The sequence below is a fragment of the Carassius carassius genome, chromosome 19, assembly GCF_963082965.1.
Source record: "Carassius carassius chromosome 19, fCarCar2.1, whole genome shotgun sequence".
NCBI classification, from domain to species: domain Eukaryota; kingdom Metazoa; phylum Chordata; class Actinopteri; order Cypriniformes; family Cyprinidae; genus Carassius; species Carassius carassius.
This window is the reverse complement of record NC_081773.1, coordinates 20,028,781-20,046,628: the sequence shown is the minus strand read 5'-3', so window position 1 is coordinate 20,046,628 and position 17,848 is coordinate 20,028,781. Positions and strand designations below refer to the sequence as shown.

The following is a 17,848-nucleotide window of genomic DNA, read 5'->3' as shown; positions in this document are numbered from 1 at the left end:
GCGTAAACATAAAACCATGTCTGCATTTTTGATTGTAGAAACGAAAAACAACAAGTGCTACTCTACACTGCTCAAAACTTGCGTTTGAATCATCTGTGGCAAATGCTTTAAATACGTAAACGTACTTACAGTCTGTGAGTCAGAACATTCCATTGTAATCTACTCTCCCAGGATCAGGAAACAATTTACCATAAAATGCGCTGCACACATCTGAATATTTGGGTTGAACTATTCTGGAAGAGTGTTGTAAATACTACTTAAAATATTTCTAGTTGTGGATTTGAGACTTTAGTCTTTGCAACTTTACAGATCTTCTTTATGCACCAAGAGCTTTTAACACTCCAAAGATAAAGGAAACATTTTATTTGCATCATATGACCCCTTTAAAAAAATAACATAAATAAGGAATTGCAATTATGGATACGTCTATGTTCTGAAACAAATAGTATATTTAATTTAGCACATCTTTAAAAGACATAAACATTGCTGATGACTTCCATTAGTCATGAAAACATATCTGGAGTATAAAGCCACTAAGTGACAGTGGTGCTTTGAAAAGGCCTTTTTTTTGGCCCAGCAAGTCCAAGTCTGGGAGTCTGAGCAATGTACAGCAGGTCACCCAAAAAGACTGTTCTGAATGTAGATGCACTCCAATTTCAACAGCATTCTTATTAGCTCTTATAATTCACCAACATAAAAACAAAGATGGCACTGCTGAGCCACAATGTGTAAGAAGATGAAAGAGTGAATAGCTCATTAGTCTATGAAAAGTTGTCATTTATGTTGAGTTATGTGCACAAAAATACCTGGGGTATGAATATGCTGACTTTTGCAAATGCATAACACAAGCAGAGCAAATATCCATATGTGTTCATCTTAATGTAAAAATATTTTCCTGTGATTGTATGACAGAGTATGAGAGAGTGCCAGCTGACCCCTTTGTGACAGCATGAGGAGGAAAAGCTCTGGAATGTACACAGCTTGAGCCTTTGAACTCCGGTTCCTCTATGCTCCCTATGTCTTTCCCTTTTCTTTTGTGCTTTGGGGTCAATGGGTTAAAGAGAGGTGGAAGTCAGTGTGTTACGACTCTCTCATCTGCCATCTTCCTCTACTCTCAACTCCTCCCACACACAGTACAGTGATTACCCACACCACCCTCACCTCCTTGAATTCCTAAATGTCCAAGTTTGCCTACAAAAGACAAAGTTGTCATTAGAATTCCAGACATTCCAAGTCACAATCATAAAGACTGCAGCTTAAAAGTCAAATGTGGTTCACTTCCATCTGGCATATCTGACAACTGCCTGATAAGACACATTATGGACATTCAAAGAAATAACCCTGTCTTTGATCAATTAAATAAACTTTACATTTACAAGACAATCAGCAAATTAGAATTAAATATAGACAAATCTAATGTTCTATATTTTGAGAAACATAATGCCTCACCTCAGAGAGGGGTTTCCCGCTTGTAAAGTGCTGCACTGGTTGGCCCTTCAAACTGCAGCTTAATTGCCTGTTTGTGATTCAGCTGGGGATCAGTAGTTGTCATGTTAAACACAGACTCATTAGATAAGGCACTATGTGGGGAAATAACTGAAAGGTCAATTGGAGATTTGGATGTCATTTGAATTCCTCCCCAATCCTCTTTTTGTGCATGGGATTGGAAGTGAAAATGTGGGTATCCCAAAGGGGGGCTTTCCCCAATTTTTGTTTGTCGAATTGGGCCCTCTTGGTTTGGCATCACCCCTAAGGAAGCCATAACGGAGTTCCACTTTAGATCTACTCCACCAGCTTGTTTGAGGTTCTTCTCCATCACATCCTCTATGATGTAAGGAGTTTTAGGTTTTAAGAGGTAGTTGCCATTCCCCGAGTATCCAAGCCCTTTTAAGTGTTTGTCTGAGTCCAGGAGTTCAGAGAGTGTGCACTGTTCATTTGTGGGACTGCTCTTGGGAACAGCTTTTTGATTGTGCCTAGAAGCTCTGCCCTGAAGACTGGCTAGATTGGAACCAGGTAGAGGCAATGTGGATGGCCGACTGCGGCAACGAGGAAGCGAATGTTGTTGAATTTGCTGGATGAAATTTAGGCTGTCAGCAGGCACAGTCTGTACTGTGGCCAGGGAGTGGCAGGTGGAGGAGGAAGTCTGTGAGGCAGGCATGGAATGAAAGCGCTCTGCAGTGGAAGCTGGGGAACAGGAGGCAGAAACTGAGGTCGAAGATGGAGAAGATGTGGCTGGGACTCCATCAACACCCACTTCTCCTGAACTAATGGATGCTTGGGTCTTGACTATGGCTGAAAGATAAGAATTGTTGGGAGGACCACTAGGTGTAAACGGTATGAGACCTGAGAAGGGCTTTGCGCCATAGCTCTCCAGAAGTCGCACAATTGTGAAATTACCTTGTTTTCCTGCTACCTTGACTGGGCTGCGGCCATAACGGTCCACATGGTCTGGTTCTGCACCTTTCTCTAAAAGCATGGCCACAATTTCAGCATGCCCCTCCTGAGCAGCAATGCTAAGGGCTGTGGCACCCTGCTGTTTGCAAGGCAGGTCTACATTAAGACCTTTAGCCCTAAGCAGCAGCCTACCAGCAGCTGCATTACCTCTCCAGGCCACAGAGTGCAAAGGAGGCCGACCATCAAGATCTCTAGCATTTGGGTCAGCACCATACTTCAGCAACAGTTCAATACCTTCCAGGTCTCCTTGCCAAGCTGCTACATGTAGTGCAGTTCGCCCTTCTGCATCTTTTGACTCCAGAGGGACACCCCCTTTTTCAATGAGCAGCATTGCCATGTCTAAATGGCCCTCCAGGACCAGCAAATAAAGAAGAGGTCTTCCTTCAGCATCACGGACATCAGTGTCTGCCCCTCTACGCATCAATAACTCCACAATCTCCCGATGACCCTGGAGAGCAGCCGCACTAAGAGCAGAGTGTCCATCATATGCACGATGATCAATGGGTGACTTTCGCTCTAGAAGTAGCCTGACTGTACTGCAGTGACCTTCTTGTGCTGCTAGTATTAGAGGGCTCCGACCCTCTACATCAAGCTCACCCACACGTGCCATGCTACCTTGCTCTGTCAATATTGCACACACACTTTTGTGACCTTCACAAGCTGCAGCATGCAATGGAGTCCAGCCCAGGTCATCTTTGTGATTCTCATCCAAACCCCTGTCCAACAGTGCTTTTACAACTTCAACACTACCCTTGGCTGCAGCCAAGCAGAGAGCAGTGCGCCCTTCTCCGTCGATGCCATCCACTGCTGCCCCCCAAAACAGCAAACGGTTAACTGTGCCAGCATGCCCCAGAGCTGCAGCTGCAAGAAGAGGAGTGATAGCAGATGGATGTGATCCAGAACTTTCATCTACATCTGCTCCAGCTTCCAGCAGGAGTTCAACCACTTCCTCATGCCCTTCGTAAGAGGACAGTAGTAAAGGTGTCATTCCATCTCTGTCCTTATGTTCTGGATTGGCACCTCGCTCTAACAGAAGGCTTACAATCTCTCCATGGCCTCGTCCTCCAGCTGCTGATGGCACACATAATGCAGCAACAGACAGAGCGGTTCGTCCATCCCCATCCGCTAAATTCAAATCGGCCCCAGCATTCAAAAGGATCTCCACTGCCTCTTTGTGACCCATGTAGGCTGCAGCTATTAGTGGAGTACGTCCCTCACGGTCTGAGCAGTCTACTTCAGCACCATGATCAAGAAGGGTCAACAGAATTTCTTCATGTCCACCCCATGCTGCTGCTCGCAAGGCTGTCCGGCCATCTGAATCACAGCCATCAATCTCTGCCCCTGCTTCCAGAAGTAGACGCACAGCTTCCTTGTGGCCACCCCATGCAGCGGTGCGAAGAGCAGTCCATCCCTCACTGTCTACATGCTCCAGCAGGGCTTGTGCTGCAGGACTCTTGGCCCCTATCTCCTGCACCCACTTTAGCAAAACCAGCAGTACACCAACATGGCCTTGTCTGGCAGCAAGCGTCAGTGCAGTCTGCCCCTGGTTGTCATTCAGTAAAGGGTCTGCTCCACGGCATAACAGCAATGCTGCTACATCTACAAGTCCAGCATGGGCTGCAGCTGCCAGTAAAGTCCGTCCATCTGATTGGTCTGTACAGTTCACACTGATTCCACTGTCAAGAAGTGCTCTGACAGAGTCTTCCCCCTGTAATGCTCGCCGAACTATCTTGCCGCCTCCTCCTACACAGTGTACCCTGACACTGGAGCTATTGTCAGTTGAACAGCTTGCAGGGTGAATTCCACTTTTCATTAAGAGTTGTAGTACATCTTGCTGAACTAATGCAGGAGTATGACTAGATGAATAGTCTGTTTTGGCACCGTTAAGTGCTGGAACTCCAGTCCATAGCAACCAGAGTGCCAGGAGGGCTGGTTCCCCTTCATGGACTCCACTGTTGAGGAGGTGGTAAGCCAGCTGGCAAGTGTCCTCTGTACCCAGACTACTGGCTCGAAGAGAGAGGGACATGGCCAAAGAAAGGTGACCATCCTTCACACAACACAGAAACTTCTGTGTGCAGTATTTAACATCAGTTAACCATTCTGCAAAACTGCTATGAAAGAGGAGTTTACTGCCCTCAGGGCCATCTACAAACAGAGATGCCAGAGCCCCCATCTGTGCTTGGAAGTCTCCAATCCCAAGGTAGAAGTCACGGCTTTTGGCAATAGTGTAGAGCTGCTCAGCTGTTAGTGGTTGTGGGGATGCCAAAAGGATATTCAGCAAAGGCCTAATATGGACAAACAGCCTTCGAGGAAAGAGGCGCTGACATAGCCAAAGGTAGAGGCCATTCAGTGTGCCAGGAATGTCCCGAATTTCTCGAAGTCCTACTAGACTATGTGCAACACCATCTAGTACTCGCTCAAGAAACAAGAAACAGCCACCGCTTTTGATGTGCAAAAGATTAAGCATTTCAGCTGTCTCTGGTGTAAGTTGTCTTCTCAAAGCCCCATCCTGGTCAAGTCTGCGAAGGATATATTGTTGTACATCTCGTACAGTTGCAGGCTTTCTTAAGTCATCCAGACACAACCTCCTGAAACCTACAGGGTATAGAGGAAAGAGATAAAATAAGACACAACAATTGTTAAAGCATCACAATGATTTTTTACGGTTGCACAATTAACCCTGAGATTGCCTTATACAACAAAAGCTGTGATTTAATTTTAAATACATTTAGTCGGCAGCATGTCTCTGAGTTGTATGGGTGGGCTACACACAACTGATCTGATTACTTTTAATGTGCATTATGAATGCAGTACTATTACTCTAGTTCATTGAATTTTTTTGACATTTGTGTAATTCCAACCTTTTTTTGCTACTTCAAGTTACTATACAAATGAACAACAAAACCATTTGTCAGAATAATTTCAATATTTTTTTTAGCGAACTGCAGTTATTTGTTTTCCAGTCTTTTCATCTCGTAGGCTGAGGTAAAACATGATGGCTCTTGAGGCTTTCCAAGCAAAAGTTAAGGACCTTGAATTCAAATGTGTTTATGAAAGCAGAAATATCCACATAACTAGTGCACAATAGATTGTAGCCTCTTAACGCTATAATTCAGATGTCATCCACAAGAGCTAATGAGTGTGTGGGACCCTCATCTCATAAGACCAGGTCATTTAATCTAGTAAAAAACAAAGTACTACAAAGCCATAATATATTGCTATAAGCAAAAAGCAAAGAAAAATGAGACACAAGCTGTTGTGACTGATGTTTGGGAATACAGAATGTTTGGGTGGCCATACAAGTGTGGAGAACATTATTCATTTGTGATTTAATGGGTTTCTAAACACAGAACATAAAGTCCCTGTACACAGTCTTAACTAAGATAAACAATGCTCAACACTTCAAGAAACCAATAAAGCTAACCATCTCACATTTCACTGTGCTTATGAAGTGATTTGTGCATCATCTAAGAGTGTACCTGAGAATATCTTGCAAATGGCTTTGTTTTGGCGGCGTGCAGAGCAGACTAGCAAGATCCAGGGGGGCAGGAGCTGTATGTATTTTAGCAGAAGCTCTGCAATAGAGGAACTCTGAGTGGCCGCAGCTCCTGATATTAAACCTTCTCCAACTCCATTACCTCCACAATACCCCGAGTCCAGTGAATCAACCACAATAAACACACTGTGAGCTGGTGGTGTCAAGGACAAGAGGGGCTCTAATACTGCCCTAAAGAAAAATGAAAAGGAGAAAGTGTTTAAAATAATAAAGCATACAAGTGCATAACCTTGTTACCACTGCTAGTATCATCTCATCTTAAACCACACAGACAGATGATTTTTAAATTAAGTCAATCCAGGGGGGAGGAAGAAGAAGGAGAAGAAAGGAGGGACATATTTCTCTCAACAACAGTGAGTAAATGAGGAATTCAATCATTTTAAGAATCAGAAATATGAAAGACATGTCATCACATATGAATGAAAGTCAATTCAGACCTAAAAAAAGAGCTTATCCGAGAAGGAAACAAGTGCACAAATGTGGCATTGTTTTGTACAGAATGCAATTATGAGAGGGATTTATTTGGAATTATATACAACATCCTTGGAAAACCATCCAATGAACTCCCAGCTTTTCAAAGATGTCTTATTCTTCAGCATTTTTTCTTTTGGCCACTTTATCTGACTTGAGGTGTGGTTCCAGAGGCATCGTGACTCAGTGTTATGGAAGCTCAGTGATTTCCTGTTGCTTCCAGGGCATACAGACAGTGTGAAGGTGCTGCTTCCTTATCAAACTCACATTCACATATATGTGTTGCTCTTATCACTGACCCACTTGACTCTGGTATGATTGCCCTTTTAATCAACACTTAAATGTGATATGATTTATGATAATATGCTTTCATCTTTCCAAGCTTAATATGCAGGCAACTAAACAACTTGTAGGTTGATTTCCCAAAACACCAAGGTACTCTGTTAGTTTGAGTATCATGATACAGCCAAATAATGAATCTATTTAAACTTTCAACATCTTTCATCTTAATATTTTCCAATACATGTAAAATATACTATTTTCATAATCAATGAGGAAAAGTTTTGTTTTAAAAACACTCCTGTTTTTTTCTAGTTTATTGAAAATGAATTAAAATAATACTCAGCCTAATGGAAATACTACATTCTGTTTTGAGTCAGCATAGCTCATAGTTCTGATAATAATTAATATCAACACTTGTTTTCTTTAATAGTATAGCATTTTAAACAGCACACCTTATTTTGTCTGTTTTGGTTAAATGGTTCAGTATCGAACTTCCCGTCTCATACATCCACCATAAAATACATAGTTATAAGCATGCCGTGTTTATCGGTTCCTTATCTCTAACACGTGGGCTCACACAATTTGTTGAGCTAATGCCCTTTTAACATGCTCACAGATCACAGCTTGAGCCGAACAACCTAATAAATGTTCTTCCTGACTCATTCTGTCTACAAAGACAAGCTATGGGCTTGTCTTGACCCCAGGAATGGTCATGCAAGTTAAAGTCGTCAAACAGAGAAGGGTTAAAAGATCAAACCTAAAAGAAGAGTTATGTGAAACTTTTTATATAGTGAACAAAATGGGAGGTTTAAGGCTTTTGGCCAAGGCCAGGCAACTTGAAGGTTAGGCTACAGGATTTACAACCAACCACTGCTTCAGCTGGAAACATTTGCAACTCCTCACTGCCAAAATCAGATGAAGTACAAACTTGAACTGAGAATAGGTTACCGTTGCTTGGCAAAACATTTAGTCATTTAATCTACTTACAATACAATATTCTTAAAATAATTTTCTGTTTACTACAAACATATCTCTATCTATAGAGCTTCAAAATTATGAACAAGTCATAATTATTTCCTGATGACAGAAGTTAATGTCCTGATAAAATAAACTGTCCTCATCATTGGTTGCCTTTTCAATAAACAATGTTAATGATAACTTATTTACGTCAGAGAGCATGTTGAATACAGCAGGGACTGATGCTCGCATTTAACTCCTAAACGAGCCCTTTTTACATTCTCTTGCCAGGACCAAAGAAAAACATCACAACAGTTTGTCAGCATGTGTAAGGCAAATGTGGAATGTGTGCCTGTACGTCAGATCTGTAAGAGAAAACTGAAAGAACTAGTGAAAGAGCAAACACGGAAAGAAGATAGATAGAATAGAGAAAGTTGTCAGTGTGGCGACCTCACCGAAGGACACAAACTTCACAAAATAGTGGCACGACTCATGGTCTTCACCCCCTTTTTTCCCCCGAAGGCTGTAAATAGCGTCATCCATCTGCACTGAACGCTGGGCTATTGTGATAACTGTGAATAGGCATCATTATTGCGACGAAAGGAATAAATAAATAAATATATGTGGCAGAAAAGCAGAACAATAGCCCCTTTTCCTGCTTTTGACAAAGTCTTTCTGAGGGGTATCAGACGAAAATGAAGGAGGAGAATATAAGGGGTGGGAGGGTTTAATAGGAAACAATAAAAGAAACCTTGTTCAAGCAAAATGTCACTGAGTGCATTTACAACAAACACTAAAAACATCAGCTTACTATGAATAACCAGAAAATGCAAGAAAAAGTGTTAACATGATTTTAAAATTGTACGTTTTTTTCCCCTTTGGCTTAAACAACCAAATATCACAGACCAAAATGCACTCATTTTTTGTCTTTTAAAAAAAGACTAAGAAAAAGTTGTGTGGACTATATTCAAAACAAGCGTCTTCTGCAATGACGCTTTATTTGTTACACAAATGTCACAAATTGAAGGTATAATTTATTATTTGATCTAAAAATTCCATGTTAAATGCTAAAATGTTCTGGAGCCTGACTCTGTGTTAGACAAGAAACACAGCAAAATGTCTAAGTCATTTAAAGGCCCCACTCAAGTGTCATTTTCCTTGCACAAACAATGTGAAATACAGAGGGAGAGTGTAAGGTACACCAAAGGCCTAGCTGTGAAACATCTGGGATTTCTCACAGGAGTAATGCTTGGAGAGCAAACATGAAATGCTTGGAGAACTAAAGACTGACAGAAATGAGTTCAAAGGGATCTTGAACGGTGAGTGATTTGTTGCAGAGCAAAAGCAAGAGAAAAATGTGAGAAATTCAGAGAGAGGAAAGTGTTTTTTAGATATACTGAAATAGTGAATTTCAAGTTTTGTCATCTATATTAAAATGTTGTAATTTGTACATTAGATAAAACTATTTTCAAGAAGAAACTAAGTACTTACTGAAAAATAAGTATTGTAAAAGTACTGTAGTACTATTATGGCAGAGTTACATATGCCATATATTTATTATATATTTTCTCCTCATGATATTGCATTGATAGATCAGGTTCTAATAAAAATCGCACTGTATTTACTCCTTAACTTTAAATATAATTCATTTATGTGTTCATTCTCATAATTTCCTACAGTTCAGAAGAAACAGGCTATCTAAAGAAATCTAGCTTTGTAACTCTGGTTTCTATCCAATTATGGCAAGTGACATTGTGATGTATAAACCAACCTTTTAAAAGTGTCATCAGGTTCTCTTTGGCAGTGGAGGGGCTCCAGTACAGCAGCAATAGCAGCACTGCTTATCGCTTTCACATAGTTCGGTCCCAGAAGTGGACTTTCCTTCAGCTGTTCAACCAGTCCCAGGACAAATCTCCACACTTCAATACTGCCTGCATCCTCTCGCTGGCAATAGTGCCAGGACAAACACCGTGATGCCAGTCCTGCTGCCCTGCATGCTTCCGACTGAGGCCAAACAAGTTCTGTGAGGAGGGCTGTCTTACCCGTGCCCGGGCCCCCAGTCACTAGGACCCCTGGAGAGACACGGGCTGTTCCCTCCGTGCTCTTGGTGGAGTCTCGCGCCTCTAGGCATCTTTGTAGCTTCTCAAGGGCCCATTCACGGCAGTAGAACCGTTGGCCCCGTAACAAGCTGGGTGACATGCTCCTCATCTGGTCCTCAGGAGATGAACAGGGAAGGACCATGAGGATTTACCTTCTTCCATAGTCCCCAACAGAACAAGTGAAGCAGGTGGCTCTTGGAATCTCTTCAAACAACTTGCACTGATGTTAACAGACAAAAAGCAGTGGGGTTTGGTTGGGCTGTATGCAAATGTTCGCTACTGAAAGGTTTCCGGCATGGAGAATCAGAGACAGTGTCCTCAGATGACTGCTGGCTGCAGGTGTGTTTGTATTTTGCAATCGCGTAGGTCCAAGTCATGCTGCTAGTCAGAAGCCCTGTAAGACAAAACAAACATAAAGCTTGATGAGAAGGGTGTAATTTGGTCAATGTTTAAATACTTTCTCCTAACCCAGTTTAATATGCAGACACAAGTCGTAATAATAATATTTCATATATAAAATGGAGCTCCAATTGCTTCAGAGGTCAGCAAAAAAAAGTGTTTACAACATTCACAGAGATTCATTTTTGAGTGGCTTACTTTATGAATGTTTTCTTGGCATAGTCTACTGTAGTGTAGATCTCTTTTAATGTAAATCTCAAGCAATACGGTGGTGCTGCATTTAGCCATTATGCTCCAAAAACATGGAAGCTTTTACCGATTGAAAACAATCATTATTTTCACAATCATTAATTACTCAATTTGGTGATGCTAGCGGCACAGAAATTACACACTTCACCTTTAAATGAAAGCTTGGCATTTAACTCAGCCATGACATGTGAGAAGGAAAGGTTGAGATGGAAACAGAAATAGAAATAGAGGTAGAACATGTCTGTCAAACTCCCATGAAAGCGAGAGCTCGGATATGCACGTGAGTCAAGGTGCTGACCCAACCCTCAACTCAAACTGTCCTGAGCAATAAAGAAATAAAGTTAAAGAGAGATCAAGAAAGACACTGAGTGAAAGAGAAAGACAACACAAAATCTTACCTTTGAAATGTGCGGTTTCATGTTTTTCCTTTATGTTTTCTCCATGGTTGTGTTCAGTCTCGCCTCAAATGTATTACTCTCTTTTCACGTCTTTCTGTTGCTCCTTTCTTCCTGCTCACAGGTCTTATAGTTTTAATGGAGAGACTGAAATCTACTCCTTTCACATATTCTTCTCGGCTCCCAGCTGCTTACCGGTTTTTCTAGTCCTTTATCTCCTCCCCTCCTGCTCCTTAACATGTCAGGGCATGAAGTGAAATAGCTGACTGCAAAAGAGAGAGAGAGAGAGAGAGAGAGAGAGAGAGAGAGAGAGAGAGAGAGAGAGAGAGAGAGAGAGCATGAGTAAGGGAGGAGTTAGGCTTTGGGGTCAAAGTTTAAACACAGATGCAAGATCATATAGTGTTTCTCTTTCCTTCTTGCTTTCTTTGTCCGTACCATTCTCTGAAGAGAGCTAGAACTCATGGACAGGATCCAGATTGTTGCTCTAAATATACCTCACATGTCTGCAATTTATTAGAAGCCATAAAACAAAACAGCAGTGCCTTCAGTGAAAAGCAACCTCATTACAATAAATGCAGTGCTGACAGTGTATTTTTTTACACAGTCTAAATCAACAACCAACTAATCAACAACATATGGTGGGGGGGTGGGACAGTGTAATGGTTGAAGATACAGGCTGTCTGCCTAGAGGTCACAGGATCAAATTGTTAAGGTTGATCCATGAATCCTCTAACCATTGCATCCTCGAGGGAAGCACCCATCCCAAGATTGCTCCTGGAGGACTCTCCCTGTAATTACTGTACTGAGGGTTTCTCTGGATTAATTACTCAAATGAATAAGTAGTTAAGTAAAATATGTGTTTTAACTATGTCAGCATGCAGGGAGGGGGACTCATTTTCAGCCCTGGAGTGTCCCCTGCCAGATTATGCACCCCCTCATAGAAGTCCCTACCTGATTGCCTAAACCCAACCCCACTCCATCCTAATCCTAACCCTTCCCCCACACATACTCCTTTACCTACCAATACTAGGGGGTGCATAATCTGGCAGGGTCCAAATTTCGGCACTACACTTGTCCACACGAAAAAGTGTGTGTGTGAAAATATATAAAATATTTAAAAAATAAGATATATAATATGAATATCTATATTATATTGTATATCAGTCTCAGTCTGAGATTCTCGCAAGAGACGATGTGTCGTGATGATATCCTAGCAAAACAATTTGCAGTGTTTACATTAGAGCTGCAAGATTAATCGTTTAAATATGGCGATCTCAATTCAAACACCCACGCAATCTTATTTCTGATTTACAACGATTCATCTATGTCTTTTATGTTTCACATCGCAAGTGTCAGTGGAGCGCGAGAAGCACGTTTTGTCGTTGCCCATGTTAATCATTCATGCTGCAGTTGATCCAGAAAGAGCAACACAACCACACATCATTATTTCTGTGTTACAGACATTTAGATAACAGAAGTACTGGGATAAACGTTTATATTTGGCTATAACACTTATTCTCTCTACATTAGCGATTAAAACGAAAGTATCTTAACACGTGCATGTATTGTAACGCAATATCCTCTTCCGCCACGAGGTGGCGACAAACCATTTAAAAAAAGTATTTGTCATTGAATCATTCATTCAAAAGATTGTAATTAAGAAACAGAACTTTATGAATTGAGACACTTTTTGCTCAAATTAATATATATATATATATATATATATATATATATATATATATATATATATATATATATATATATATATATATATATATATATATATTTAAAAGACTTTCAGAACCACTAAAAAATAATTAATTTTGTTTATTCTTCTAATCTTTTTTTCTTTAGAATCATGAGAAATCGTGATCTCCAATTCATAGGCCTAATATATATTTACATGTTGTTTATTGCTGCAAATAATTCATTAAAATAGAAGTTTAATTTCATAAAGTACAAGATGATTTCAAAATGCATATACATTTTTAGCTTTTTGTGTTTTTCAGTTGAATAAAAGACTATTTTCCCCTATATTTAATCATTGAAGATTTCTTCAAAAAAATTTAATAATCGTGTCTCGTCTCGTGGGATAAGTGTCTCGTCACACCCCTACTCATTAAATATCTATATATGACAGATATATAGCTGTTACTTACTATCCCTCACCTGTTTATAATTACAGTTGTGACAAACAACACTCCTGTATTTTTCTTTGTGTTAGATTAGATGGGTAGTTGACATGTAAACCCCAGGAGTGACAGCATAGTTCTGTCTTGTGGCATACTACATGTATCAACAGAAATGGCATGGCATCTTAAGTAAAAATGGTTATTAAAATATGAAGACTGAATTATTGAACTTAAGTTTGCGAAGAGGTGGAACATTTCTGGTAAATTTTTCAGAAACATACCAGAAATTTTTTAAACTGTTGGAAGTGTATTGAAAAATGTTCACACCTTGCAACCCTACTTGAACTGTGCTCAGATAAGGGTTTTTTCAGGGCGAGGCAAGTTGTTACATGTTTTAATGTTACGCATGTATGCACTTTATTATACTTTTTAAAATTTTGCTGTCTCAGGAATTGTTTAATGTTTCATAGATGCTTTGCTGTTTGAATATTGCTGAAAGAGGCTGTTTAATGACAAGTTTCAATCTGACAGCCTTTCCGGTAAAAAGTTTTGTGACATAGCCTACAGTGTTACGAGAAATGCATCATAATTCCCGGGCAATAACAGCTGAAGTGTTATTGCCCGTGGCTGATCAGGATAATCAAACTCTGCCTTTCTAATATGGAATAAAACGCAGAACAGTACTTATGCTACAGCCTTCTTATAATTTAGATGAAGTCTTTATCAAAGTGGCAGGTTCAGTCCCTCCTGTAGTAATCTGAGGTTACGCATCTCAAAAAAACCTAGTTGACCTCTACAGGTGAACCTCTCACCTTTCAGAACCAACCATTTTTATCCATTAGACTACACCAAGTTCAACTAAATTCTGTGAGATAAATGATCCAGGAAGCAATATAAGAACACAGTTGATCGCAATGAAAAGATTTAGAAACCTCACCTGTACACTCGTTTCCAGCGTTCTGAATAGCGTTTAATTCACCAGAACTGGAGACTCAGTGCAGGTTACAGGTGCCGCATCTTCATCATTCTGACGCCCACCGCCGCACTACTTGGACAGCAGCCAGGAACCCTAAGCCTTTGGATCCTTCACGACACAACGGGAAAACTGAATAACCGGTTCGTTTTTCGTCAGCATGGAAACAGATCCACGCGTGTCCACAATATCGCTCCAAGGCACATCTGTGGTCGAATCCACACACTCAGACGCGTTGCTTTTGTACAGTGTACGGTGGGTGTTTGGTTACATGAAGCGGGATGTCATTCTACGTCGTGCTCGTCGATAATTCCTGAAGATTTGCACAAAGGCAAATGACTTAATGTCCGCAAAAACAGAACAGATCAGGCGCTGCTCCCACCATGGAAGTCTGTGGCAGCTCTAAGTTTTCATGCATCTTGATTGGTTTTTTCCGATCGTGATCTCACATACAGTCCACGAGGGGGCGCGTTTGTTAAGAAGTACGAGATAGCAGTTTAATGCCGTTATAATTCATAATGGTAAACCTATTGGTAATATTGTAAATATAAATAGACACAAATATAGAAACATATAATTGGGTGGTTACAATAAGAGCCGGACGTTTGTGTGAAATTCACTCACATAAATGTTTTTCTTTGTTTACTAAAATGAGTTGTTGAAATATAAGGATATCATTTTATCCTGACAGCTCTTAATTACACAAATTGTGACATTTTTTCCCTTTCTGTTGAGAATTATGTAGCCTGCTGAGAATGTTTTGACCTTTCTGGCACAGGCTATTCTTTACAATAGTCTTCTTTTTTGTCTGGGATGCATCGGAAATCCTCTGCTGTGATTTTTGCATTTGCAAGGCAGGACCAGGAATTCAGAGAATAATGCTTGGAATAATTCATTCACAGCCAGCTTCCTGACAGTAACACACCTGCACCTAAAGTTTTCTTCCTCTTTCATTTCACAGTTGGCAAACTGTGGAAAAATGTCTACAAAGTTTTCAGTCACTTTGATTATAATTATTATATTTTCTAGATAGGCTACAGCAGATTCCATTTTAATGCTGTAATTAACAGGAGCAAGGAAGATATATAATGCACACAGAGAAACATAGATTGAAATTGATCTAAGATGTTAAAATGATTGCATCTGGATCTGAGCAATGCATTCAGCTATTTTCCATCTCGCATGAATCAATTTTCCCTCCCACACAAGCCTATAACTTTGCATTTGCATTTGTTGCCTGCGGAGCTCTGCTCAATTTTACAACTAGAACAGATATATTTTCTTAAGAGAATGGAGCAGAGATGGTTCACCTCACAAAGGATCAAATCTGTGACCATTCTGTGTAACACAAGGCTATGTAAACATTGAGCAGACAAAGTCCAGACATGCCAGATATGAGATTGTGCATTAACAGTTTCTGGATGCTGTGACTGAGCACTGAGGCAAGTTCAAGGCTGCAGGGGATGATAATGTTACGTAATTTTACCAATGGGTTTTTGTTGTTATGCCCAGACACCGCTGTAATACACTCTGGCCATGTCAGGAAAACACAGTTGTGTCACTTCTGTGATCGACTTTACCCTCTGTGCCCCAGGTGCTTTCAGCTTTCTGGAGTCAGCTGTAAGTGATAGGGCAGATGGCACAGTGTCTGTATCTATGATTTTTTATTCTGCTAGATTATTACTTAGCTTCATTTTGTTCACATATACTGATGATGTGAAGCTGTTCTTTTCACAACCTCTGTTTGGTTTGCATTTTAAACCTTGACCCCGTGTGTTACTTAACCACTTGCAGTGGGCATTATGCATAATGCTCTTTGCTTACATTACTTGCCTTTTGCTTTATGGTTTGACAACCTCACACTACACAGAATGTGTCAGGATGAAATATTATACTTTTGAAAAATGAATAAAAATTAATGATTCAAACTGTTGGTTCCTCAAAGAATGTTTCTGTAAACTTAAAAAAAAGTCTTTAAAAACTTTTTTTTATTTTTTATTTTTTCAATAAAAAGAACCTTGTGGAACGGAGGTTCTCCATAATGGGTTAAAGGTTCTTTATCGAACCATAATGTATATGTCAGTGAGGACATTTTTTATATATAAAAATAAGTCAACAATATTTATGACTTTTACACACATATTAGTGGCTTGGAAGGAATATTTTGGTAGATACTACCTTTAATGTAACTTATTTTGGGGGCATTCATTTTCATTGATTAATTTGAACATTTGTGCAATGGACAAGCAGTGACAAAGCAAACAGTTGGTTAGGATGCAGAACTGTCTTTGTCCAGCAAGGGGAGCCACAGTCTCTTAACCATTGTTTTTCCAAGCCACCGTTCGCTGGTCAGTTGTTCGCTGGTCAGCATTGTTAATGCTTTAGACAAACTTTTACACCAGAGGTTTAGAGGTTGGTTCTGTGGTGGGCAAAACGATTTCCAAAACTCCTCTATGTGCTGCTCAATGCTATGTGACCAACAGGGATAGAGAGAGAGAGAGAGAGAGAGAGAGAGAGAGAGGATGGCATGAGGTGCTGTTCTGTGTGTTGGTAATATTTAAAATCACTCTAATGTTAGATGGAATCGAACCATTTTCAAGTTTTTGTTGATCTTTCTTTATCTTTCTTTATCCCGCACATAACATGCAGTAAAAAAAAAAAAAATTGTGTGCATGATTTACTAATTCGTTCCCTCAATGTACTAAAACGTGCACACGATTACTATTGCGTTCCCTCGATTTACTATTTCGTTCACTCGATTTATAAATAGTGCGCACGATTTACTATGTGCGGGAGCCCCGCACTACATGCAAGAAAAAATAAATAAATTGTGCGCACGATTTACTAATTCGTTCCCTCAATGTACTAAAACGTGCACATGATTACTATTGCATTACCTCGATATCGATTTTTCAAACTAAATATTTTGCCAAAAGAAATTTGTTCATATTATAAAATATTGTTAATAAATATTTAATTATGCTAAAATGTGCACTTACAGTTTTTTTCTTTAGAAATGCTTATTATGATAAATTTATATTTATCTCTTATAATTATCTATTACTTTTGAGTATGGCTTAGCCAAACTAAACATGCATGTTGCGAAGTACATCCCAGTTGTTTTATACTTATGTAATACTTTTTGATGCACGTACATGCATATCATGTTCAAGGTCACACTTATGTAATTCATTAGGGCCAGAAATGCTGTAGAATGTTTCTACAATAATAATAATAATAATAATAATATGAATATAATTACTTGTCTGTTATATTATTTTTTGTTATAAATCTTGAAATCTTCCAAAATAATTAATTGTTCAAATTAAAATATATGAAATATTAATAATGACTAGATTTTAAAATGGTTGCATAAATAAATGACCAAGGAATAAAACAACAGCAGCAACAACTACAACAACAACAAAACATGGATGGTCTGGATGTAACCCCAAGATTTTTATATGTGAAATTTCATTGCAATTAACAGTATTTATAATGTTGTTAAAAACATATAGCCTTTAGGAAGGGGGTCGCTCCTTCCACAAAAAGGGATCAGCATTTGGGGGTTCTGTTGCATTATAACGTTTGGAAACTGATCAACTAAATAATACAAAATAATTTGATGTAACAGTTTGATAAGCAGTTTGAAGTATTTCATTTCTGTATTAATTTGAATTCAGCAACACACTCTTGCTCTTAATACAGTGCATACTGCACTGGTGTGATTATTGTACCTGCTTCCATGATTATTTTGACAGAGCAAAACTCTGTTAATGATCACCATATCAAACTAAACTGCAGAGGTCAGCATTTTTGTTCACATAGATTTTTCATCATCTTTTTATCAATACATTTTCATCAGTAAATTCTGTTTCTGC

The 17,848-nt window shown here is 39.5% G+C and overlaps 1 protein-coding gene across 1 annotated transcript; it reads right to left on the bottom strand.

Annotated features, from left to right (window-relative positions):
• Nucleotides 1-431: 431 nt before the first annotated feature.
• On the bottom strand, nt 432-14,391 carry LOC132095327 (ankyrin repeat domain-containing protein 50-like). The gene is made up of 6 exons (XM_059500190.1): nt 13,927-14,391; nt 10,866-11,124; nt 9,492-10,213; nt 5,934-6,181; nt 1,450-5,049; nt 432-1,191 (listed from the first exon to the last, which is right to left on the bottom strand). The coding sequence occupies exons 3-5, from the start codon at nt 9,959-9,961 to the stop codon at nt 1,451-1,453; spliced, it is 4,317 nt and encodes a 1,438-aa protein (XP_059356173.1). The 5' UTR covers nt 9,962-10,213; nt 10,866-11,124; nt 13,927-14,391; the 3' UTR covers nt 432-1,191; nt 1,450.
• Between the last annotated feature and the right edge of the window lie 3,457 nt (nt 14,392-17,848).

Bases quoted from the DNA above. Each gene is read 5' to 3' on its own strand.
- LOC132095327 (XM_059500190.1), bottom strand. From the start codon at position 9,961: ATGGTCCTTCCCTGTTCATCTCCTGAGGACCAGATGAGGAGCATGTCA. The intron at 6,182-9,491 runs GTTGGTTTATAC...ATTTTTCTTTAG, and splicing joins CCTGATGACACTTTTAAAAG to GGCAGTATTAGAGCCCCTCT. The intron at 5,050-5,933 runs GTACACTCTTAG...TATACCCTGTAG, and splicing joins CATTTGCAAGATATTCTCAG to GTTTCAGGAGGTTGTGTCTG.